The following is a 25602-nucleotide window of genomic DNA, read 5'->3' as shown; positions in this document are numbered from 1 at the left end:
TGCATTTATTTCTTTCTGTGGAACTGAGAAACAATCTTCATTATATACAAATTCAGGCAAATTAACTTTTCTTACCTGTAATAATATTTAAAATTATTGAGAATAACCCAGAAGAAAAAGATCTCTCATCAATATAATTTTTCCTCAATACAGACTTTTCCCCTCACAATTCCTTTCCATGATCACCAGAAGGAAAGACACCGTAACATAACTGTCCATAACATAAGATAGACATAGAGGAGAAATGTACCATGAGTGAACTCGCATTTAATTTAATTAAATTAATTAATTAATTAATTTATTTAATTTAATCTAATTTAATGAGGCCAGTTTTCCTGTCTGCATCACATTATAATCACTTTGCAGGCAGGTTCATTTCTTACCTAAATTCTATAAACCTCACAGTCCTTTCTACAGGATCATGCACTTAATACAAAATGTGACCAAGAAAATGATGATGCCTTCCCCTTGAATTTAAAATGGAATATAATCTTACAAGTAATTAAACCTACCTGTGCTATTTTTAAAGACCATGATCAACACCCACCCCCGACATACACATATAAAGGAATGAGTTAATCAATATTCCTAAACACTATCAGATATTGAGAATACTGTTTTTAAATTCTCAGAAGTGGCCCTCCTAATGTTCACACATTCCTCTTCCCAACTGTTATTTGGATTTTCAACAATTCTTTCTAATATGAATATTATATTACAGATAGTTTTTTGCACTGAGTAAAGAACTACATCCAAGACTCTCTCTTAGTATGCCAAACAGTTGTCCATACATAATTATATACAAATATTCAGCAAACCAGATGTAATATCTATATGAATGGCAGAATTAAACAGTTTTGGAATAATCTTATTCTACTATTTTTAGTCTATAGACTATCCATCCACACGTAACCAATATCAGACCTATTCAGTATACTAAAAACTTCCTTAGGGTTTTGTGGCAAACAAAGATAAAATTTACATTTTAACAGATAATTTCACTTTAAAGGGAAGTTTCTATTCCAATAATTCCATTGCAACAAAGATTTTTCTTTGGTTAAGATATTACTCTGTATTAGTCATAGGTCCTTAGAAATACTGATTTAGTTACAAAAAACATTCCTCTATATGAGCTCCCTCTGATCTGTCCCTGTAAGAATTATTTCCACAGAGAATAGAATATGCACTGTAGGGGGAAAAGGAATGAAGAGATATATGCTAAATTAAAGAACTCTAGTTCTTTCATCAATAGCAGCTGTCCTTCACTTTTCACATTATTTTAATGCTCTCTGCTCCTAAACTCACCAACAGTTCTCTCAAAAAGAGATTCACTAAAAAAAAAAAAATCAGTAGTAGTCATCCTTCACTTTCCACAGTCATTCTCACTCCAGCTACCTTGTCTATTCTAATAATCTCTGCTCCTAAATTAACCAGCAGTTCTCCCAAAAAGAGATTCATAAAAAATAAAAATAAAAAAACTAGGGGCCAGCCCAGTGGCATAGTGGTTAAGTTTGCTTTGGTGGCCCAGGGTTCGCGGGTTTGGATCCCAGGGTCAGACCTACACACTGCTCATCAGGCCAGGCTGTGGCAGCATCTCATACACAAAGTAGAGGAAGATTGGCATAGATGTTAGCTCAGGGACAATCTTCCTCACAAATAAATAAATAAATAAAATACTAGTAACTAACATTTCAGGTTTACCCAACAAAAATTTTAAGTGAGAGGCTACAAAATTTGGTGTGTTCACAATAGGGTTAAAAAATAAAATAAATGAGCAACTATACTGATAATCTACCATTCTCATTCAACAAATACTTACTGAGTATCTATTATATGCCAGGTCCTGGGAGTTGTGGATACAGAGGTGGAACACCCTGCCCTCACATAAGGGTCTACATTCTCCTAGAGGACATAGATAGTACACAAAGGAATACCATAATTTCAGAAATTTATAAAACTAGCTGTTCTTTTTTTGGAAAGAAGAGGTGTAAAACAGTAGGTGTAAAACTTCACAGAGAAAATAAAACTATCCAGGTAGGGGGGCAACCCCTCCAAGTCCTGCTCTCTTCCACCTCTTCCCAGCCACTCACCACTCGAGGAGCTTCTCGCTTCTGAACTCTTGTCCATTTCCTTCCTTAGCTAGTTCTTAGGCAGCTGTGGGTATCATCTCTTCAAGAATCCGGCTTCCTCCCTCTCCAGCACCTTCAACTTCTCCCTCTCTACTTCTACCTCCTTCTTCCTGTCAACATCTAAACATTCATCCTGACCTCCTTAAAAAACTCTCTTCTTTAAAGATTTGTATACACTTGTCTCTAAGTGCTCAACTTTCATTCAGTTCTCAATCTACTTCTGACTTCTGTCTCCACCACTCCAATGAAATTATTCTTGTTATGGCCACCATCAACATCTTTAAAATGAAACATGATTTCAGTTCTTATCCTACCTTTATCTTTGCAGTGTTTTACAATATTGATTTTTGCTTCTTCAAACTCTCATCTCCCTTAGATACTGGTATGTCCTGATTTTCCTCTTACATTACATATACTGGAATGTCCATTCAAAGCACCTGGAAACCTTGTTAAAATCAGATTTTAGGTGGCACCCAAGAGGCTTTCCGTCAAGTCTCTTGCTTTTCAAAGTGTAATCCTTAGACCAACAGCATTGGTATTACCTGGGAGTCTATTTGAAAGGCAGATGCCCCACCTTAGATCAAATGAATCAGAATCTGCATTTTAACAAGATCCAGAAGAGTTTTATATGCACTTTCATGCTTGAGAAGCATTAGGGACCAGTGGTTCTCAAACTTGAGCCATTATAACACAGATTACAGCACCCTCCCCCTAGAATTCGTGGAGGTCTGGGAAGAGAGTGCAAGGATTTGCATTTCTAACAATTTCTCAGATGATACTGATGCTGCCGGTCTAGGGACCATACTTTAAGAACCAATGGTTCTCAAGCCTGCCTGTACATTAGAAGCACCTGTGGAATTTTAAAAAGTTTGTTGATATCTGGGGCCCACCCTCAGACCAATTAAACTAAAATCTCTGGGACTGTGGCCTAGGCTAGGTATTTTTAAAAGCTCCCTTGCTTAATCTTAAGGTTTCTAGTTTAGATGATTTAAAAGTGTGTTGGGGCGGGGGAGGCAGTGGTGAAAAGAAAATAGTATAGGCTGAATGCTAGTCATATTATGGTACCATTATAACACATCATACTATAATTCCTTAAACATCTCTTCTACCCAACTCTGCCCTGGAAATAAGCACTAGAAATACAACAGTCTGCAGGTTCGTCTCAGGCCATATATCTGAAATGACTATTTCAACTAATGGGAGCAAAACAAATAATATTTAACTTTTAAAATTCATAAAAGAAAAATTCATATTTGTGAAATAAAAAAATTTTGAAGATAGTATTAAACCTTTGCTTTAAAGAGTACTTGATCTGGTGCAAAATTAGAGTGTTAAAGATGAAAATTTGAAAGAATATTATCAAGAGAAATGTAGCCTAATAGTAAACGTATTTTTTTCATTCTCACTGAAAAATGAAAATAGCTTTATTTTTTTCTGATTTATATAAATCCTCATTGTAAAACACACATACACACACGAGGAAGAAATTAAAACCCAAATTCCTCAGATAAAACACCTTTATCATTTGACCAAGCTTTCCTGCATCTTTTTATAAAATTATGACTTATTTAACAAAAAGTTATAGATTATAATATTAGGAGCACCAGGTACCCACTAAACAACTTAAGAAATAAAATATTATAAATATAGTTGAAACTCCTGGTGTATCCCTCCCAGGTCCCCTTCTCTTCCCATTCCATGCCCCACGCAAGGTAACCACTATCTGAAATTTTTTAAAAGATTTTATTATTATTTTTCTTTCTCTCCCCAAAGCCCTCCAGTACATAGTTGTGTATTTTTAGTTGTGGGTCCTTCTAGTTGTGGCATGGGGACACCGCCTCAGCATGGCTTGATGAGTGGTGCCATGTCCGCGCCCAGGACTAGAACTGGTGAAACCCTGGGCCTCCAAAGCAGAGCGCGCGAACTTAACCACTCAGCCACAGGGCCAGCCCCTCTATATTCTTACTATATATACAGTCATGGGCAGTATAAGGACGTTTCAGTAACGATGGGCCGCACATACAATGGTGGTCCCATAACATTAGTACCATATAGCCTAGGTGTGTAGTAAGCTATACCATCTAGGTGTGTTAAGTACATTCGATGATGTTTGCACAATGTTGAAATCACCTAATGACACATTTCTTAGAACATCTCCCCATCATTAAGCAACGCATGACTGTATTGGTATTCATAAATTGTATGTAGTATTATTTTTCTTATTTTGAATTTTAAACCAATCATATAATACTGTATATATTCTCTAACTTGCTTTCAATATTATATCTTGTGAGGTCTATTCATATTAATATAGGTAGCTTTAATTGGGTCATCTTCACTCTTATACAATATTCCACTGTCTCAGTATACTACAGTTTATTTTTCTGCTTTCCAGATGATGGGCATACTGTTTCCAAATTTTTACTACTATAAATAGTGCTTCAGTGAATTTTTTGTACATTTCTTCTTGTGCATGTGAATTTTTCAAGGCTATATACATATATATATAGCAACAGAACTGTTGAGTTGAAGAGAATCCTTATCTCCAACTTTACTAATTTCCTATGCTCTCCAAAGAGATTGTACCAGTTTATACTCCTACAAGTAATGTACAAGATTCCCAGTGCTCCACGACTGCTAACATCCAAACTGTCAGACTAACTTGTGATAACCTGAAAGATTTCCCAAAGTGGCTTTAGTTTGCATTTCCCCAATTACTAGTGACAGTGATAAGTTTTTCCATATCTTTATTGTTTTTTTGTATCTCCTTTTCTGTCAACTGTCTGTTCATATCCTTTGCCTATTTTTCTTTTGAATTATTTGTCTTTTTTTCTCTTGTAGGAAATCTTTATATATGCTGGGTCCTTTATAGGTTACATGTATTGCAAGTACCTTCTCCCTGTCTGTGGATTTTCTATATATTGTTTTCTGATTCAGAAACATTTTAGATTCTAATGCAATAGAATTTATTAATCTTTTCCCTTATGGTAGTACTTTTAATGTTGTGTGTAATTTTTTTTTAATCCACGATAATTACCAGTTTTAAACACTGTGAAAATACTTTAAAGTTTTAGAAATCCTCCTTCTGGTGTATGAAAACTAAAAGGTGAACTTGAGTAGAAACTGAAATTGATCTGGTTTGACTGTCCAAGGTCAATGACATACAAAGAGTAAGCAAACAAAAGATAAAAGAAATTAGATATTTTATTGTTAATAATTTATGGTGTTATTGGTAAAAGATTCTTCAAATCATACATTTCACATTTCTTTTAAAGATAAGTAATGGTGTCACACTACGGTATGTGTGTGTATATACATGGCTTATGACATTGTCGGTGATTTCTAAGAACCTGAGACAGCCAAAGCTAACACTTCACTGTAGGAAGCATAATCCATCCCGACGTGAAAAAAATACCCAGAATAGAAATTTTAAAACATTAAGTTTAAGGAATAATTAGCAAATTCTAATATATGAGTTTAGTTTATACTCCCAGTCAAGGTTAATTACTTATTTTTGTTCAACTATGGACAATAGTTCAGTTATGATCACAAGTGAACGAAATATTTGAATTGAAAAGCTAAGTTTGAATTTCATTCATAACACACAGTAAAGCAGAGATTCAAGTACAGTCCATACCCTGGGACTTACAGTTAAGAGACAAAATTATAAAAACATTTTGTCAAGGAATTCAACTGTGTGAATGAATAATGACTTATTTTTAGAACAATTTCTTCTACGTCTCATCTTTGTGTTTTATCTATTTCAAAATATTGCTTTAGTATAGGGGAGAAAAGTCCAGGCAAAAGTCATCTAAGTGAATGTCTATAGGGCAGACTCTTTTCTATATCGCACTCTACAATAACAAATAAATAAGGGGTTAAAGGGTTTGAAAGGATTTGAGCAAACAATATAGGACAGATAAGGAACCTTATTACTTTTAGAGACATAAATTAAAATTACATTTCATATAATCCCTACATGTTATCTACAAAATAGTTTTTAACAGAGTAACGTCACCACTGAAGAGTGATTTTTTTTGTTTCTACCCAGAAATGATACCACAGAGTGGGGAGAGAAATAAAAATAGGAATTTCTACCTTTGAGGTTCCACCATGAAAAATTTCAGCTGGGAAAATGACTTTCCTTTTATAGTGACTCCTCATTAGCCATAATAACGAGGAATAAAGATGGCGTGGATATAGAAAATCCACTAAGGGTTCCAAAAACTCATTTTGGAAAATCATTTCATTTTCTACCATCATCAAATGATCTAACAGAAAGGCACAAAAGGAGGAAGAGGATTGTTCTGTTTTTCCTACATTACTGTGCATGCTCATTAACAATCAGAGGTGTTAATGAGTGTGCAAGTATCTAAAACACAGTCCAAAGAAGAAATAAATGGCAAGTAAATCCATCTTACTTAAGTTGTGCTTTCAGGACATGACAAGGCCAAGCTAAACCATCATTCCCCAGTTCCCACAGAACTCAACAGAGCCAGCCCTGCAGCATCCTGCTCTCACCCTGGAGTGTTTTCTTGGGAGCGACACCAAGCCACTTTCCAGCAAAGTCTTTAGGGGTCAGTTAGGGATATGTTGTCATTCAACCACACTGGCTGCCTCTCTCTCCAGAAATAATGACAGGCATGTGTTTTTAAAATCAGCTCTCCCCATTTTCTAAGACAAGGATTAGAGTGCTGTCTTTAGCATTTTAGCTGTTATTAAACCAAAAGAATTTTAGTTCTTTATAACTTCTATTATTTCATCTAACTATTTAACATTCTTTCTTTGAACAGCTTTCATTTTTAAAATCAGCAATGTTTGTCCCGCTACTCATATTTCAAATCAGAATAAATATGAGTATTATACTCATACTAAAAGCATTTCGAGCTCCCAACTAAAAAGAAATCCACTCCCACTCTGGTTGTACTGGAAGTCTATTGTATCAAGGCTTAAAATTAAATGGCCCTTTGGCTGGGATATGGAAATGGATAAATATTTTACAACAAATTTTTCCTAATACATACTCACTATAGAAAGTTTGAAAAGAAGAAAGAGGAAAATAAAAATCCCTAATGACACCAACAAAGACATAAATATCAGTCACCTGCCAGGTATTTTTTCCCTTCAGTGTAAATGCATTTCTATATTTTTAAAACACAACTAGGTTTTATTCTGTAGCAACCACTTTATTGCAATTTAAAAATATTATGTCAAGAGCAATTTCTCATGTCATTAAATCCTCCTTGGAAGCCTGAATTTTTAATGCTTGTATAATATTTCAACTGATGGATATACCATAATGCATTTAACTATTCTTCTATTGTAGTTGCTTCCAATATTTTGCTATAACAGCAAACTTGTATATAAATCTTGAGTGGTTCTTGTTACTGCCTTAGAAGAGATCCCTAAAGGGAGAACTACCAGGTCAAAAGGATACATTTTTTAAAAGTGCATTTTGATAGGTATGAACTTATTGCTAGAAACAACAATTTGTAATTTAGGTATGTGAATGCTCCTTTCACTGTATCATTCTCACTTGCACAGATGTTTTATCATTTTATTACAAATTTACTCAATTGTTAGGTTGAAATAATATCTCCTTGTTAATTTGGGTTTCTCTGATAAAGAGAGAAATTTATATTTTATCTATGGCATAGGTGTAGAAGCTGTCTCTATATTTTATGTAAATGTTTTATGTAAATGCGTACTAATCAACAAGAAAACACCAAAACCTTAATAATAAAATATGTAGTTATGTATACATACATTTGTGGTAAGTATTTTCCCTAGTTCATTATCTAGCTTTAAATTTACGTGTTAAATGACCTAGTAAATCCACTCTTAGGTATATACCCAAGAGAAATGAAAACATACATTACAAAAACTTATACACAAATGGTCATGGTAGCATTATTCATTACAGCCAAAAGGATGAATTTCCTTCAATGGATGAATTTCCATCAATGGATGAATGGGTATACAAAATGTGTTACATACAAACAATGAAATGCTATTTATCTATAAAAAGGAATGAAGTTCTGATACATGCCACAGCATGGATGAACCTTGAAAACATTATACTAAGTGAAAGAAGCCAGTCACAAAAGGCCATATTTTGTATGATTCCATTTATATGAAATACCCAAAAGAGACAAACCTATACAGACAAAAAGTAGATTAGTAATTGCCTAGGGCTCGGAAAGAAGAAGGCAATGGAGAGTGACTGTTAATGGATATGGAGTTTCTTTTTAGGGTTACGAAAATGTTTGAAAATTAGATTGTGGTAATAGTGTCACAACCCTATGAATATAGTACTAAAAATCATTGATGTATACTTTATGTGGGTGAATTTATGTGCATATGCATGCATATATGTATGATAGGTGATTATATCTCAGTAAAGCTGTTTTAAAAATGTATGTTAATATATTGTGGTCTACTAAGATTCCTACAAAAAAAGTGAATTTGCCTTCTAATTTTAGAAGTTTTTAATACTGCATACTTTTTTTTGAAGCTATGTTGTTAGATAATACAGAAGTCTCGGGGCAATTATACCTTTCAGGAAACTATCTGTTAATATGAAATCTCTCTCTTTGATCTGTTTAATGTATTTTGTCTTAAATTCTATTTCATCTGATATTTACATTGCTATGACTTTCTTTTTCACTCATGTGGAATATTTTTCTCCAAATTTCTAATATCAAGCTTGCTTTTTTCCTTAGAACTATCTCTTGCACATATACAGCTCAGAGCTCTATTTGAGTTTTAAAAGTCTGAGATTCTATTAACAGGGAAATTTACTCCATTCACCTTTACCTATTACCTATATTTATTCCTGTCACCATATACTTTATTTACTTACTACACTTTCTTGTTTTCTTTTCTCTGCCTTTGATTGGAATGATAAACTTAATTTTTTTACTCTCATGATTTATATTAAATATCCATTTGTGATTATTCATATATTTCAGATAATGATTTTCTAACAAATTGTAGGATTAATCTATATCTGAATATTTTTCCTGAAAAAGAATCCTAATAATCTATCACTTCTTTTTCTTCCACCCTTCCATGTTGAGCTGATCTGATCAGATAGATATATTTAAAGATTAAGATTATAGATAGAGGCCGGCCCCGTGGCCGAGTGGTTAAGTTTATGCACTCTGCTTTGGCAGCCCAGGGTTTTGCGGGTTCGGATCCTGGAGGTGGACATGGCACTGGTCATCAGGCCATGCTGAGGTGGTGTCCCACATGCCACAACTAGAAGGATCCACAACTAAAATATACAACTATGTACTGGGGGGATTTGAGGAGAAAAAGAAAAGACCCGCAACAATTGTTAGCTCAGGTGCCAATCTTTAAAACAAAAGAAAGATTATAGATTAAAAACTCTGAGACTGAACTATACATTTTATTGTGTGTGTATGTGTATTGTAAAGTTCTCCGCTGTTGCCTTACCTCGATACTGTTTCCTCAAAACATGTCTTTCCCTTCTTTGGACCCCCACCCTCCCCACCACCTTTTTTGGTCAGGAGTACTTCCATAAGTAATTCTTTTAAGAAGGTGATAGAGATATGTTCTGAGAAATGTGTCATTAGGCAATTTTGTCATTGTGTGAACATCATAGGGTGTACTTACACAAAACTCGATGGTACAGCCTACTGTACACCTAGGCGATGTGGTAGACTAGGAACCACCTTATGGGGCCACCACTGTGTAAACAGTCTGTCATCAACCGAAATGTCCTTATGCGGTGCATGACTGTAACAGGACTGATGTCAATCTGATTCTTTCCCTTGTAGATAAACTATGTTTGCTCTCTAGAAGCTTTCTGTCAATTCCTCTTTATCACTAGCATTCTGAAATTTCCTATGAAGGCACGTGAATGTAGCTCTTTAGTTATTTTTTTATTCAGTATGCATTAGGCCTTTTTCAAAAGACTTATCTGTCTTCAGTTTGGAGAAATTTCCTCCTATTATGTCGGTGATTATAACTCCCCTTCCCTTCTCTTTATTTATTTGAAACTTCTACTAAATGAATGTTGAAGGTTTAGAATATCGTCTACATCATACGGCTTTTCATGCTTTCCACCTTTTTCAGCTTAAGAATGCATTCTACAGAATCTCTTGGCTCAATCTTCCAATTCATTGATTTGCTTTTAGCTGTATCAACTTTATTTAGCCCAGTTGTAGATTTTTTTATCTTGACAATCATATTTTTTAAATCTAAGATTGGTTTAATTTCATTCTATCCCATGTTTGTTTTGCAAATGCAATAACCTCTTATCTCTCTGTGAATATTAATTTTACTTATTTCAAAGTCTGTTGCCTATTCATTGTTTCACTGCTATTTTTTGCTTAAGTTTTGTGCTTCATTTTCCTGTGATAGGTTTTCCTCAAACGTTTAGTGATTCTTGGTAGCAAGATCATTTCAGAGTTGCTATGCTGTGTATGCTGTTTTTGTTTACTGTCATCTGCCTCCAGTGATAATGTGGAAAATGTAGGATATGATGCCAGGTGTCATGTATATGTCAAGAGTTTGCCTTTCCAGGATGAGGCTCTTTGAGCTTCCTGACAATCAAAGGCTACTTGAGGGATCTCCAGCCTCTCTGGCCTCTGGAAAATTTCCATTTACTGATGGGACTCTTGCCTGTTTTCCCAGGGTATTATTAATGTCTTCATATAAGCATGTGTTTATATAAGTACAGATATATATGTACATCTTTTCTGTTATCTTATGGAATTTGGAGTTGTGGAAATGCCAGTGGTGGTGGTAATGAAGTTAAAGAATATCATTAGCTCAGCTACCATCTTGATCACTTTCTCAGTGTCATTATTTGCTAAATAGTTCATATTCTAATGTCAATATGACTATTTCTCTAAATCTCAGACTTGCACATCCAACTTCTATTTGACATCTTTTCTTGGATTTCTTACATGCATCTCACACTTAACATGCCCAAAATTAAATTACTGATTTTATCCCCAAATCTACTCTAATCAGGCATCATCTACATACTCAGGAAACTTGGAGTAAATTCTTGACAACTCCCTTTCTCTCACTTGTCACCAAGTAGTCCCTACAAAATAGATTCAGCTTCTTTCCATTTCTACTGCCATTAACTTTGTCCAAGCCACCATCATCTCTCAACTGGGCTAGTGTAATAGCCTCCCAAGAGGTCTTCCTGTTTTTCCTCTTCCCCCTACTAAGCCCATCTTCCCAGAGTAGCCAGTCAATGTTTATAAATCAACATATCACATCATGCCCTTGCTTAAAACTCTTCCATTACTTCTCACTGCCGTTGGAATGAATTCCAAACTCTTTCATGTTAAACGCTATATCTGAAGAATCCAGAGGCTAGGCCCATGCTATTTACTTAAAGATCTCTTTGATGCCAATAGTTTATTAGCCAGCCTGTGTTCTTTAAATTTGAGTTTCTCTTTCCATAACTTCATCTTGAATTAATATAGCTGCAACTCCTCTTAACTACAATGCCTGTATCATAAAATTGCTATAGTCGTACTCTTTAGATACTAGGTATTTCTATGTATCTATAGCTAGATCAGTCCCTTCAGCAACTATCCTTCCCAAATGAACAAATCCAGTTAGAAGACTAGAGACCTCTTAGTCTAACTTGCTTTAAAATGGGAATATTCCCAGTTAAGTCCCAATACATGACAGGTTAGTCCAGGCTGTGTGTGTGATCCTGGGTAAAAATCCTAACTACTCTAGGACACAGTTTCTCTTTCTGTCAAATGAGGGGGTACAGTTGTCTGATTTCTAAGGTCTCTTTCATTTCTAGTGCTCACAGATTCCATGACCTAAAATAATATTTCTTTTTTTATATAGGCAAAAGTATAGCACATTTAATAGTTCCTTTCAGCTCTTTGCAGCTCTGAGTCTCTTCCCTTTCCAGTTCTTTTTTTTCTTCAGGTGTATATCATTATCTATTTCGATTTCTGTGTAGATTACATCATGTTCACCATCCAAAGACTACAACCCATCACCACACACATGTGCCTGATCAGCCCTTTCCCCCCCTCCCTCCCCACTTCCCCTCTGTAACCACCAATCCAATCTCTGTTTCCATGTGTGTGTTTGTCGTTTTTATCTTCTACTTATGAGTGAGATGATACTGTATTTGACTTTCTCCCTCTGACTTATTTCACCGAGCATGATACCCTCAAGGCCCATCCATGTTGTCACAAATGGCCAGATTTCATCATTTCTTATGGCTGAGTAGCATAATATTTCTTTAGAGAGAGTGTAGTACCCATAACTCAAATGCCATGAAAATTATACAGATGGTAATATTCTATTTCAGGTTTAAGAAGGACTTTCACCAAAGAGGAAAATAATTCAACTCGAGGTTTCTGGAGACAACTTAAGCCACCACAGGTTCACTCTGCCAAGATTTAGTGTTGTCCTCAATTGCCCAATGAACGCACACAACAAGAATTGAAAATACAGTAACTGGGGGCCGGCCCCGTGGCCGGTGGTTAAGTTCACGTGCTCTGCTTCAGCAGCCCAGGGTTTCAGCGGTTCGAATCCTGGGCGTGGACATGGCACCACTCGTCAGGCCATTCCACATGCCACAACTAGAAGGACCCACAACTAAAAATGCACAACTATGTACCAGGGGGCTTTGGGGAGAAAAAGGAAAAATAAAATCTTTAAAAAAAAGTTATCTATCAAAAAGAAAAAAATACAGTAACCAACAACAACAAGCACTATTACTACTACATGGTAACAATAATTGAAAAGTTTTAGCTCATACTGGGTAATGATCAAAAACTACGTAGTAATCATATAGGGATGGAAAAAAAAAATAAGGTATCGTAGGTAGCAAAGGCTTCCTCCTGAAAGATCATACTGATTTATACAAAGAGCCAATATATTCCCCTTGCGCCATACACTTTCGATTTTTATAACAATGTAGAAAGGAAAGGCTCTCCAGATTAAGTTAGTAATGTGATCCAATGTTTTAAGTCTTTAAATCCGACTACGGTCAATCCTAAATCTTGATAAAAATCATAAAGAACAGAAAAAAAAATATCCCTCCTTCCCTAATAACTCCTAACTACCTTCCTACAAACTGTATACCTCTGAAAATGGGAACCTATTCCCACTGACACTTAATTACTATGTCAAGTTTGGGTACTACTCTTTGTATTGATGGATTTCAGAAATTAAATGATCCACGTTGCTTTACCTGATACATTCCAACTCCAATGTGCTTTGGCTCAATTTTCACCAGCTCAGCTAATGGATCTTGTACACGCCTTGCTATGGAAACTGAAAAAGAAAATCAGAAAATAAGCATGGCTTAATGTGAAATGAGTTTACAGATAATTACTTATGTTAGTTCTTCATAATACAGGTACTTAATTCTGTCCCTCTTCATCCCCCTCACAAAAAGACCAACAATTTAACTAAGTCTTAAAGTGTCCTTTTTCTCACACAAAAAGTAAATGCAAAACTTCAGGATTAATTATGTTATCAGAATCCCTAGGCATTCCTGAGTACAAATAAATCGAAACATTTGGAAAAAGAGATAAAACACTTAGTTGCTATACTTACACAATTACCTCTGCATTCTTTAAATACAGTATAGTAGCACTCCTCACACTTTAAAGAACAAGTAGATATTTGTTTTACTTCTAAATAATTCTGGATTATTATACATATGACATACATTTAGGTCAAATATGCTTATTAGGACTAGATTCTGATAATGATGAGTAAATGACGGAATCCTATCTTATTGCAACCAGAGACCAAGTCAATTGGCTAGTGACTACACCTGTGTTGCCTTGAATGTGATTGCAAGATTACCCTGTAAAGTGATCTGAGTCCCAACTGCTTGTATCTTAACATGCACGGTCCTAATCACGTCCCTTTCTCGATCATCACAATCCACATTCAAGAGACTTGAGTGTTAATGTCAAACATTCTTTTATGTCATGATTTTACTTGGTCATCACTTATTGTCATCATTTTTTTAACCAAATGCTAACAAAATTTCACATCTAATTTAGCTTATATGATAGATTTAGCTAAAGAAATTTAAAAATTTAATATGAATCTTAAGGACACTTCTAAAGACAGCTCTCTTCTTTTCCATGTAGCATAGTTACATTGAGTCCTTACATATGAACAGCTTTCATTTTCTAAACACACGAAAGCTAGTGAGTATCATGTAGAAGGCTAGAGGAAATATAAATTCATTAAGTGAAAACATTAAGGCCATCAAAGGAAATCTCATGCCTGTTTTCATGTTAAACTACTCAAGGCCTGGCCATAGAAGCCACATCTTACAAGTGACTATCAGATTCTCCAGTCACTGATTTGTACTGCCTCTCATCAGAGGTAAGATCTACTGTGAACATCAAGTTCACTGCACGGTCATTCAAGTCTTTTGCATATCTTTTATTATTACTTCTAACATACAGAGACAATGGCAGCTTCGCCCACACAAGAGATGGGGATTCTGAGGCCTTCACATACACCTTTCTTTTCAAACATCACAAAAGGTTAATTAGTGCGAGCATTGCAGGTTACAGGAGAAATGCTTTCCTCTAATAAGCATATTTATAATTATACATTGAAAATATATGCCACCAGAGAAAGACCTGAAATTATCTAAAAGAAAATATTATTTTATTTTAGCCTTTAAATATACAATTCAATAAGAATAATTTTCAAACACATATACACATTGCCAAAATACTTTCAGATAAAAAAACAACAGCAACAACCCACGAGAGTAAACAAATTAAGGATACGGGTGTCAGAACATTAACGGTGCAGGAAGGCAGTATTAGAAATTCAACAAACAGATATCTATAATAGGTAAATCTCTCAAATTTATCCCTTCAGGAAAACCCACATTATGAAAACCTGAACTTAGAAACTGGTTAGAGCAGTTGTATAATTTGATAAGTGTGGGTAGATTCCCATATTTAAAAATTTCTGAAATACACAAAAGGATTTTAAACTTCTTTCTATGCGGTTCCCTTCTAACTAGTTCACTGCTATTATCTCCCTTGTTCATCCTAATATTGCTAAATGCAGCAACAATGGATTGGAAATGATAGTTTCTAGGCGACTTTTAATTCTATAGTAAGTCCTAAGAATCTCTGGAGTTACAGTGTCTCCAATAAACCACCTCAACATAGATCCTAATATTTCCAGAATTGGTGTTTCTCTTTCAGATGTTGTTCACTCTATATCACATAAAAACCCACACATGGAAGAGATGGGAGGCAGGAGGAGGGAGGGAGATGAAGATTGTTTAAAGTAGAATTCGAAAAGTAGTATGTCTAAGCTTTGGAGAGAAGAGCTGTTTTCCTGCTGGCAGGATAACCAAGAAAAGAGTTATTTAGTAGAGAATAATGATGCATACCTATAGGTTGAGACTGATCAGACTGACAACAGATTCCTGAAAGTAAGAGATAGATAGGCAATACAGGCAAAAAGAGTTTAGAAGATTGCTGATAAAGAGAATAAAGAGAGAGAAAGAGTCATGGCCCAAACCTTGGGGCACATTCACATTTTGAGACAGAAAAGAGAAGGGGAAAATAGTGAAAAAGGTAGGGAATGAATGGTGAGGAAATTATAGTAATAGAAGTAAAAAAAGGTTTCCGGAAAATATTAAACATAGAGTTGCCATATGTCCCCAAACTTTTACTCCTGGATATATACTCAAGTGAAATGAAAACATATGTCCACATAAAATGTTGAACATGAATGCTCATAGGACCATTATTCATAAGAGCCAAAAAAGTGAAAACAATGCAAATGTCCATGAAAGGATGAATGGATGAACAAAAATGCGGAATTAAGTACTGATACATGCTACAACATGGATGAACCTTGAAAACATCATGCTAAGTGAAAGAAGTCAGACACAAAAGACCACATATTGTATGATTCCTTTTATACGAAACGTCCAGAATGGGCAAATTCATATAGACAGAACATAGATTAGTGTTTGCCAGGGGTTCCAGAGGGGAGGGTAAGGGGAGCTGACTGCTAATGGGTACGGGGTTTCCATTTGGGGTGATGAAAATATTCTAAAATCGGATAATGGCAATGTCTGCACAATTCTGACTATACTAAAAAAACCACTGACTTACACACTTTAAAAGGGTAAATTTTATGCTAAGTAAATTATATCTCACTGAAGCTGTTATGTATTATTTTTAAACTTTTTATTAAGATTATGATAGTTTACAACCTTGTGAAATTTCAGTTATACATTATTGTTAGTCATGTTGTAGGTGCACCACTTCACCCTTTGTGCCCTCCCCCCACCTCCCCTTTCCTCTGATAATCACCAATCAGTTCTCTTTGTCTATATGTTTAACTTCCACCTATGAGTGGAGTCATACAGAGTTCGTCTTTTGCTATCTGACTTATTTCACTTAACATAATACCCTCAAGGTCCATCCATGTTGTTGTGAATGGGACGATTTTATCCTTTTTTATGGCTGAGTAGTATTCCATTGTATATATATACCATGTCTTCTTTATCCAATCATCAGTTGATGGGCACTTAGGTTGCTTCCACGTCTTGTTATGTATTTTTAAAATGGAGTATGTCCAAATGTATGCTAAATACTATTTTGCCCACATATAACATAAATATTTCTCTGTATCACTGGTACTATTCACTATAGTTCAGGAAATTCTAGTCAATGCAACTGGACAGGAATGAAGGTATAATTACTGAAGAGACACAAACTAGATTATTATTATTACTTGTAGATGATGACTGTCTGCTTAAAAAAACCAAGCAAATCAACTGAAAAACTATCAGAACTAATAAGACAATCAGTTGGCTGGTTTTAAGACACCCAGACAAAAATTGATGCTCTACCAAATCCCATCAACAATCAATAAGAAAATGTCATGGAGGAGAATCCATTCATTATACGTGTGTGTGTGTGAGCGTGTGTGTAGGTACTGTCTGTGAGTGATAAAAAACAAAATGTGAGGAACCTGGATGAAGATATAAATTTAGCAGAATTTCACTTTATAGTCTATAGAAATTAAAAAATATTAATTAAATGGCTCTAAAATTTATATGAAAAGAAGAAATGCATTAGAAAAGTAGAATTTAAAAAAAAAAGATTAAAGCAAGTCATATTATAAGCCAACTAATTGAGAGAGTCTTGCATTGTGGCAGACCAGATAAACCAATGAAAAGAGGACAGAAAAGTACATAACAGAACTTAGTTTTTAATAAATGGTAATTTGCTATATGGTAATGTAACTCAATGTGTAAAGGAAGACAATGAATAAGCAATATTGAGACAAAAAGTTAAGCATTAGAAGAAAAGATTATGCTAGACACTCCAAAAGGAGGGGAGGGGAGCCCAGACTGAGTGAAGATTATCACCCTAAAAGGTAAGCAACCAGGACTGCCTCACATGGTCAAGCAGGCTGTACAGTACACAACCTGCACAGCCACGGGCAATGGCCTTGAAAGCAAGATTTGTCCCCTCACTCACAATGTGTCTTATATTCAAAGGATAAAAAGAGTTATATGGGGGTTGGACTTCAGTTCTATGATATATTTATAATCTTAAAGCTTCTAAAGCAAATAAACTTATTGCTTAAAAGACTGTACTACACTGTGCTCTTTTTAAAATTTGCCTTATTCTGTTATCTAGGAATATCAAAGTGGAAATTTTTATTTTTAAAGTCCAAATCTCACCTAATTTTATCCTTCCTCTTGCCATCAGACAGCAACAAAGGTAAGTAAAACTTCCTCATGCTGTCTTTTTTCATTGACAACTCTAAATTAGAATTTTTTTCACTATAAAGCTTATTAAAATGTAGCTTTAGGGGCCGGCCTAGTGGCACAGCGGTTAAGTTCACACATTCCACTTCAGCAGCCCGGGCTTCGCTGGTTCGGATCCTGGATGCGGATGTGGCACCACCTGACAAGCCATGCTGTGGCAGGCGTCCCACATATGAAGTAGAGGAAGATGGGCACGGGTGTTAGCTCAGGGCCAGTCTTCCTCAGCAAAAAGAGGAGGATTGGCGGCAGATGTTAGCTCAAGGCTAATCTTCCTCCAAAAAAAAAAAATGTAGCTTTAACAGATGATGCAAATCTATTATAATCTTGATCCTCTAACTAATAATTACATTTCTGAACAGGAAGCTGACAAATCTATTGACCTAGATAAAAATAGTCTATGCCTTGATTGTGGTGGTAGTGGTTGTGGTTACTCAACCAGTTTAAACTTTTCAAAATTCAGAGATGGTGTACCTAAAAATGGTGAATTTTACTTTATGTAAAGGTATCTTTAAATGAATGAAATATCTTTTATTTCTCTAAGGATATCAAATTTTTTCTTTATTTTTATTCTTTCTATATAGTCTCTATTTCCTCCAAGAAGCTCCCCCCACATGTATGTTGCCATCTGTCTTTAATAGCCTAAGCTTTCCTTACATGTTAGGTGATCCTTGACTGTCCACCGGGGCAGGTACTAAAAAGCTGACTGTAAGTGGTTTGCTTAAACGTGATGTCTGTCAACTGTGGGCTTCACCATAGGGTGATTCGGCCTTTTCTTTGTGGAATCTCTTATCTCAGTTTCTTTAGGTGTTTTCTCTTGTGTTCGTCAGAATCCCCTAATTTCCCGCATGGAACAGTTAGTTCTTTTCAAGGTCTCTACAACAGCATGTAAATAATTATTGCATCCCTCTTCGTTCAGTATGTATCCCCATTCCCATTTATAACCTGTGTCCTCTAGTGTAGACTTTCTGTTTTACCCTCTCCAGAGAACAAATCTCCCCTTTTCTGCAAGCATGAAAAGAGGACAGTATTCAACTTTTGGAATGGGAGGTCTGTTTTTTTTTTAATTGATGTGAAATTCACATAACATGAAATTAACCATTTTAAAGTGTACAATTCAGTGGTGTTTAGTACACTTACAACATTGTGCAAACCACCACCTCCACCAAGTTCCAAAACATTTTCAATACCCCAAAAGAAAATCCTGTACCCATTAAGCAGTCCCTCTGCATTCCTCCCTCTCCCTAGTCCCTGGCAACCACCAACTGGCTTTCTGTCTCTACAGATTTGCCTATTCCGGACATTTCATAAAAATGTAATCATACAATATGTGAGCTTCTGTGTTTGGCTTCTTTCACTTAGCATGTTTTCAAGGTTCATCCATATTGTAGCATGTATCAGTACCTCATTCTTTTTTACAGCTGAAAATAATATTCCATAGTATGGATACACCACATTTTGTTTGTCCATTCATCCACTAATGGACATTTGGGTTGTTTCCAGCTTTGGGCTATTGTGAATAGCACCACTATGAGCAGTTGTATACAAGCATTTGTGTGAGTCCCTGTTTTCAATTCTTTGAGTAGCTACCTAGAAGGAGAACTGTGGGGTTATATGGTTTTCCATGTTTAACTTGGTCTAATTGCTTTTTAAACAGACTTTAAACCAATCCTCTTATTTTAGACTTACCTTCAGTCCTCCCAAGATACTTCTAAAGGTGCTTGGTGCATTTCCATGGGGGTTCCATGAACTATTTCAGGTTAGTTCTCTGTTTTCTACAATGCTGTCTGAGTGGTCAACAATCTCAAGCTGGCTAGATCACTTATTACTCAGCCGGCTGCTTTCCAGCTTCAAAACTATTGTTGCTGTTATCTCCTCTCCCATTCCCTTGTCCTAGCGAGTTTATGCCTTCATTCTATCAAGGTACTGTCATTCTAATGGGACTTCAGAAGAGAGTAAAGGAATAACAGGTATACTCAATCTTCCATTTTAAACCACAAATCCAAAATAAATACTTTAACATCAATCTATTATTCTATCGATCCAATCTAAATGCCTCTCATGTACTATGTGTTTATTATGGAGGAATACAAGCATGTATAAGGATAACTCTGTTTTTAATAAGCTGATAAACTGGTCAAGAAGATGTAGTAATATGAAGGCCATTTTCTTACATATGTTTAACACTTGTACAAATGTTGAGGTTCTGTTAGATTCTGATATAGTAAACTTATGAAGGGTTGAAAGGTAAAAGCCTACACTCTAAGTAGGTCAGGTCTCAAATGAAATATAAAGTCATCCCTGGCATCAATCATTAGGAAAGAGAAAGACTCCAAGTCAAAAAAGAGAAATTGAAAAGAAAGGGAGCTCTAGAAAACCAAGAGTGGAGACTGAGCTTCTCTCTCTGTTTGCCTCCAAGACTAGACTCTGAAGACTCAAAATGTCTAGGTAGATGTTTAAGTTGGACCAAAACAGTCATCGCCATGTGGAAGCAAGGAGGACAGAGAACAAGCTAGAATCACGAACTGAAGACACAGCTAGACTTTGAAATAGGAGTAATTAGGACCAGATAATGATTCCTCTTTCTATTATCGCCTATTGCCATAGAGTCTTGTTGGAAAGCTGTAATCTTGTCTCACCTATAACACTGTGACAGTTATGCACTCAAACAGGCCAGCGGTGAAGAGGAAACAGCAGCCCCCTTAGAAGTGGGAGGTCTGAGGGATTGCCACCTCCTAGGCAATATTTTTTTCAAACAGCTTGTTGGAAATTACCTTTCATTGCCAACTGGGAGGTTCTGAATTGTATTTTCTATAAAGATAAGTATCCTTTTATTATTAGAATTAGAAATTAGACTTATTTCTTATTAGAAGTTAAGCACACAAATATTATGTACACACCTACTGGCTATGTAGTCTCTTTAAGCCTTGGTTTCCTCATCTGTAAAGTGGGAGAAAATAAATGTCTCATAGGGCAATTGTGAGAATTAAATAAAATAATCCTGGTAGTGTATTTACGTCAATGCTTCACATATATTAAGAGCTTAGAAAAGATTAGTACTAGTAGCTCCCATTATGATTAGTATGTCTACTCTTCCTGCTATTATTTATTACAACTGTTATTACAAGTCAAAGACTAAAAGAGCACATGGCAAGGAGGCAGAGACCACGCTGAGCTGGTGTGACAGGTAAAAGTTGTACAGAAGAAGCAAGATTTTGCGCTGGGATCTGAGTTTGAGAAGAGGATCATTCTAGACAGGGGATTGTGCCATGGAACGAACAACTGAAGGGAAATTACAAAGCTCTTTTGGATGTAAGAAAGAAGTTTTTAGCTTTAGATTAATGCAAAAATTTTCAAACATGTATCTCCAAGCACAGATTTCAATAATAGCCGATGAAATTTGATGAGAGTATTTAGGGGAAAAAATTAAATAAAAAGTCCAATACTAACAAAGTAGTCTAAATATCCATCTATTAAACAAAAAAACACTTGGACCAAATCTAATATTTTGCTTATGACACCAATTACTTTCATTAGATGTAACAAAGTATCTTAATTTCATCACACACAAGATTTTAACTATTCCCCATCACAGAAATCAAAGCAACTGAATACAACTAAAATCAAAGCAGGCTGTTTTATGCCATACAATAATGACAACCCCAATTAGCAAGACAAGAGAAATTGGTCATTTGACAAATATTTAGCAATAAATGGAAAGTCTGTGCATGTTCATACATTTGTGCTATAAATATTTTTATGTTAAAGTATTACTTTTTGCCAAGAAAAAGCTGTAATAAATAATATTGTGAAATAATACATCTTAGATTATTTTATTATTAACTGTCTAGCATTTAATTTTACTAAAGACATTTTGGGCTAATATTTCACTTGACTCTAGAATACTATGCAGTATTCTTTAAAGACAGTAGTCTTCCTCTTCTTTTACATAATTCTAATTCTTCTTCCAATCAACCACTTTCTCTCTGACATGGCAATTCTTTGCATGTAGTATAGCTATTAAATTTTCTTATATATATAAATATTTTGGTTGCTACAAATACAAGTCCAAAATGTTAAAATCACTTGCTTCTGTGACGGTCCATAGTTTCCTACCTGCACTTCTCAAATTAGGGTCCAGTCCTGGCATCTCTTTGTTAGCTTCAGGGCTGACACTGTAGATTGATGCTCCTGCTTCACTGACAATACTGAGAAGAAAGAAAAGGGGGAATATAATTTTTCAAACTTTTTGTCTGGTCCAAGAAAATGAATGAATGAAACTGGTATTTTAAGAAAGAAAATAGCAGGGCAAAGTGCTCTCTTTATATCTCAATGATACCTATAGCATTTAATTTTTCATTAACATAAAGTGATTAAGTAATGTTTGTTTCCTCACATAGGAAATACACAGGCTCAAATCTATAATGAATTCATTCAGTTGTTTTCTCTGTCAGTAATAATAAGAGATACTTTATAGATAAACACAATGGATACTCCCTCATGATACCAACTTCAAAATTTTCAGAATACACTTAGCTTCTCTTGTGTTTATAATTCATTATTGACTGACATTTATGTTTCCCAACTGAATTAATCATTCCAAAGCATCCTGGAAAGCACATAGACAAGTGTGTGAATACGTGCATATGTGGATATTCACAAAAACCACTGCCATAGGCACTGCCATTATTATTACCTGGTTATAATTAACCACAAAGTGAAAAGGAAAGGGATCAGACAGGATATTATCCCACTTCTTCTGGGGAGGGTCTGAAATCATCCTTTTAGTGAACTTGAAGCCTTTCACTTCAGGTAGATGTTAAATCATTTCATTTCATCTTTTATTTAATCAAAGCATCACATATATCATCCTCTTTCTTTCTTCTTTGGCGCCAAATACTTTACAAACCACAATGGGAACACTCTTACAGCTGACATTTGTATGGTGGTTGACATTTTTATAGTTTATTAAACATTTTTAAATTAGAGGTCTTCTTTATGACATAATATGCAAAGAAACAACATCTACCCTAAGTATTCACCTATGGCTCTCTACCAGAGGTCAAGATTCAAAAGCAGAACACGTTAGTGCTTAATTTTTAATTCACTCTTAGTAACATCTCCCTTTTGCTGCTCCTCAATATTAATTCAATTATCAGACAAGTTTAGTGGATAACTTTTAACATACTGCCCCATTGTAACAAGTGAACACTGATAAGGAAAATAGGAAAACTTTAGTTTGCTACCTTGTCTTTGGAGAACTCCTGAGTGAACTTTGACAACAACTACAAGCCACCAAGACTTGAGAAGATTATTTTGGGGAATGCGAAGATTTATATTTTTTTGCAACCAAGATCTAATATCCTAAATTTCTTAACAGGAAAAATGAACATTCTGCAATTGAAAAGCAGGGCTGCTCCTCCTATTCCTCATCATATACCCTCATCATGATACAATAAGAGGACAGTGAGTGCATATTATACACAAAGTACAAAACCAAGCACTTTACAGATATTATCTCATTTAATCCCTTCTGGGGGATTTATTTATTTTTCTTTACAGATAAGTAACATGCCCAAGGTCATATTGCTGATAAACACAGAGGCTGGATTTGAATCCTAACCTGCCTGAAACCCAAGTCCGAGCTCTGAACCAGCACAACCACAAGTAACTTCTGAACAGCTGTACAACCTCTCATTAAAATGAAAACCCAGGGCCAGCCCCTTGGCTGAGTGGTTAAGTTTGCACATTCCACTTTGGTGGCCCAGGGTTTCACTGGTTCGGATCCTGGGTGTGGACCTAGCACCACTCACCAAGCCATACTGAGGTGGCGTCCCACATAACACAACTAGAAGGACCTGTAACTAGAATATACCACTATGTACTGGGGGGCTTAGGGGAGGAGAAGGAAAAAAAAGAAGATTGGCAATAGATGTTAGCTCAGGGCCAATCTTTAAAAAACCCATATTTTTGTACTAAACAAAAAACGCAACATCTTTTTAAGGAAGCACTACTTTCTTAAACCATAGATCCATAGGAACTCATTTCTTTTGTTGCCTTCCCTTTCGATCAAAAGGTAAAGTGAGTTTTGTTTTCTTATGCATCTAAGGTAGAATTTAAAGCATACAGAAGGTCAAATACATTCTAAAATTTCAGACACCAGCTTTCAAATTAAAAGAAAACTGTATTTTTTTCTACAAAACAAGATTTAGATTATGCTTATTTTCTACTATATAATGATCAAGGAGAAAACTTTATGTCAAATAAAGCTTCAAGTGAAGAAAACTCTTAGTGTGGCATAATAGATGTTGAAACCAACACAGTGGAAGTGATTTTTGAGTTCCATTATAGTGCCACTTCCTGACCTGGGGCCCTTGGACTTCTGGGCAGGGAGAGGCAGGGTTAATTAAAACTGTATACAAAGTGTTTGCGTTTATGCATTTTCCCAGGAAACGGGATTACAGTTTTTATTGATTACTTAAAAGAAACCCATGACTCCAAAAAAAGGTTAAGAAACACCATCCATCACAGGATAACAATATTCAGTTACCAGTCATGGAAAATTTGGTTTCAAACCCAAATCAACACTCAGTCTAACAGAGTTTTTTCTAAAAAACCAGAGTGTCCATGAAGCGCAGGCTGGACCCATTATTAAGAGAAAATACTATTTTTAAAAATCTTACCACAGATTTATTTCTATCATTTCCAGAAGCCTCCAAAATGACCACTATTTAAGCAAAGCGAACTTAAATGGTAAATAAAAATTCCAATTAACTGTGGCCTTTGGTAGCTGGGTACCTGAGAAGCTGCTGGGTGATTCACTGTCCCTTGGAAGTTATAATTCTCAATAGACTGAGGGAAACTGTTGCAAAGAAAAACATTCAGATAATAAATATTCCCTCAAATACCATACTGCCATTTATTTAAACAGAGGAATACAAAACAGATGTGACACATTGCACCCAAAGATTTCAGATTAATGTTAATATTAAATCAATACAAAATGTAGTAAATTTCACATGCTTTAGTTATTAGATAGCATGGGTCCAATAAACAGTATTAAGCACAAATCGGACTTCTTAAATACTCTAAATGAACAGAAAAATCTCAACAATGATTACTTCAATAGAAAACATGTAAGGACCTAGGAAGTATATGTGGCAAGAATTAAATGAAACAAATCAAGCTGGAAGTGGTGATGATTTTCTCCAGGAAAAGTTACTAAGAACAAAAATTAGAACATCCCCTCTCTTCTTTGTTTCATTCTTATTTGAAGTTCAAGGATAGATATTCAGAAGAAAGTATGCTAGATTTTATAAGCCAGTTTGTTTATTGGTAAGTTTCCCAATAAACTATTAGAAAATTTTTCTAATTATCTCTAATATATTTTGAGGAAAGCAAAAACTAACTTTGCACAAAATTCAGATATCTAATGATTTAATAAGTATCGTATTGCACAAAACAAATTTCTCTCCGGTGTAAACAAATTAGGCTCATAATCTTAGCAAATTGATCATTTTATTTATTTTGCCATGAAGCAAATATGACTCTGAGCAGAATTTATTATTTTGGGGGAATTTAACTGACACAGTTGTAACTGAACTAAGGTTTCAAGATTATTCCAGTACTCTGAAGCCCCTTCATTTTGCTAGTTTAGACAAACATTTA

At 35.2% G+C, this 25602-nt stretch overlaps 1 protein-coding gene across 2 annotated transcripts in view; it reads right to left on the bottom strand.

Annotated features, from left to right (window-relative positions):
* The window catches only part of SRBD1 (S1 RNA binding domain 1), a 206418-nt gene that overhangs the window by 69089 nt on the left and 111727 nt on the right, over nt 1–25602 (bottom strand). For both annotated transcript variants that reach the window (XM_008518029.2, XM_008518030.2), the window contains exons 15-16: nt 22051–22142; nt 13342–13424 (exon numbers count right to left, since the gene is read on the bottom strand). In XM_008518029.2, coding sequence (XP_008516251.1) covers nt 13342–13424; nt 22051–22142 — 175 coding nt within the window. The remainder of the gene's footprint in view (nt 1–13341; nt 13425–22050; nt 22143–25602) is intronic.

The sequence above is a fragment of the Equus przewalskii genome, chromosome 14, assembly GCF_037783145.1.
Source record: "Equus przewalskii isolate Varuska chromosome 14, EquPr2, whole genome shotgun sequence".
In the NCBI taxonomy this organism is placed as follows: domain Eukaryota; kingdom Metazoa; phylum Chordata; class Mammalia; order Perissodactyla; family Equidae; genus Equus; species Equus przewalskii.
This window is presented reverse-complemented; position numbering and strand designations above follow the sequence as displayed.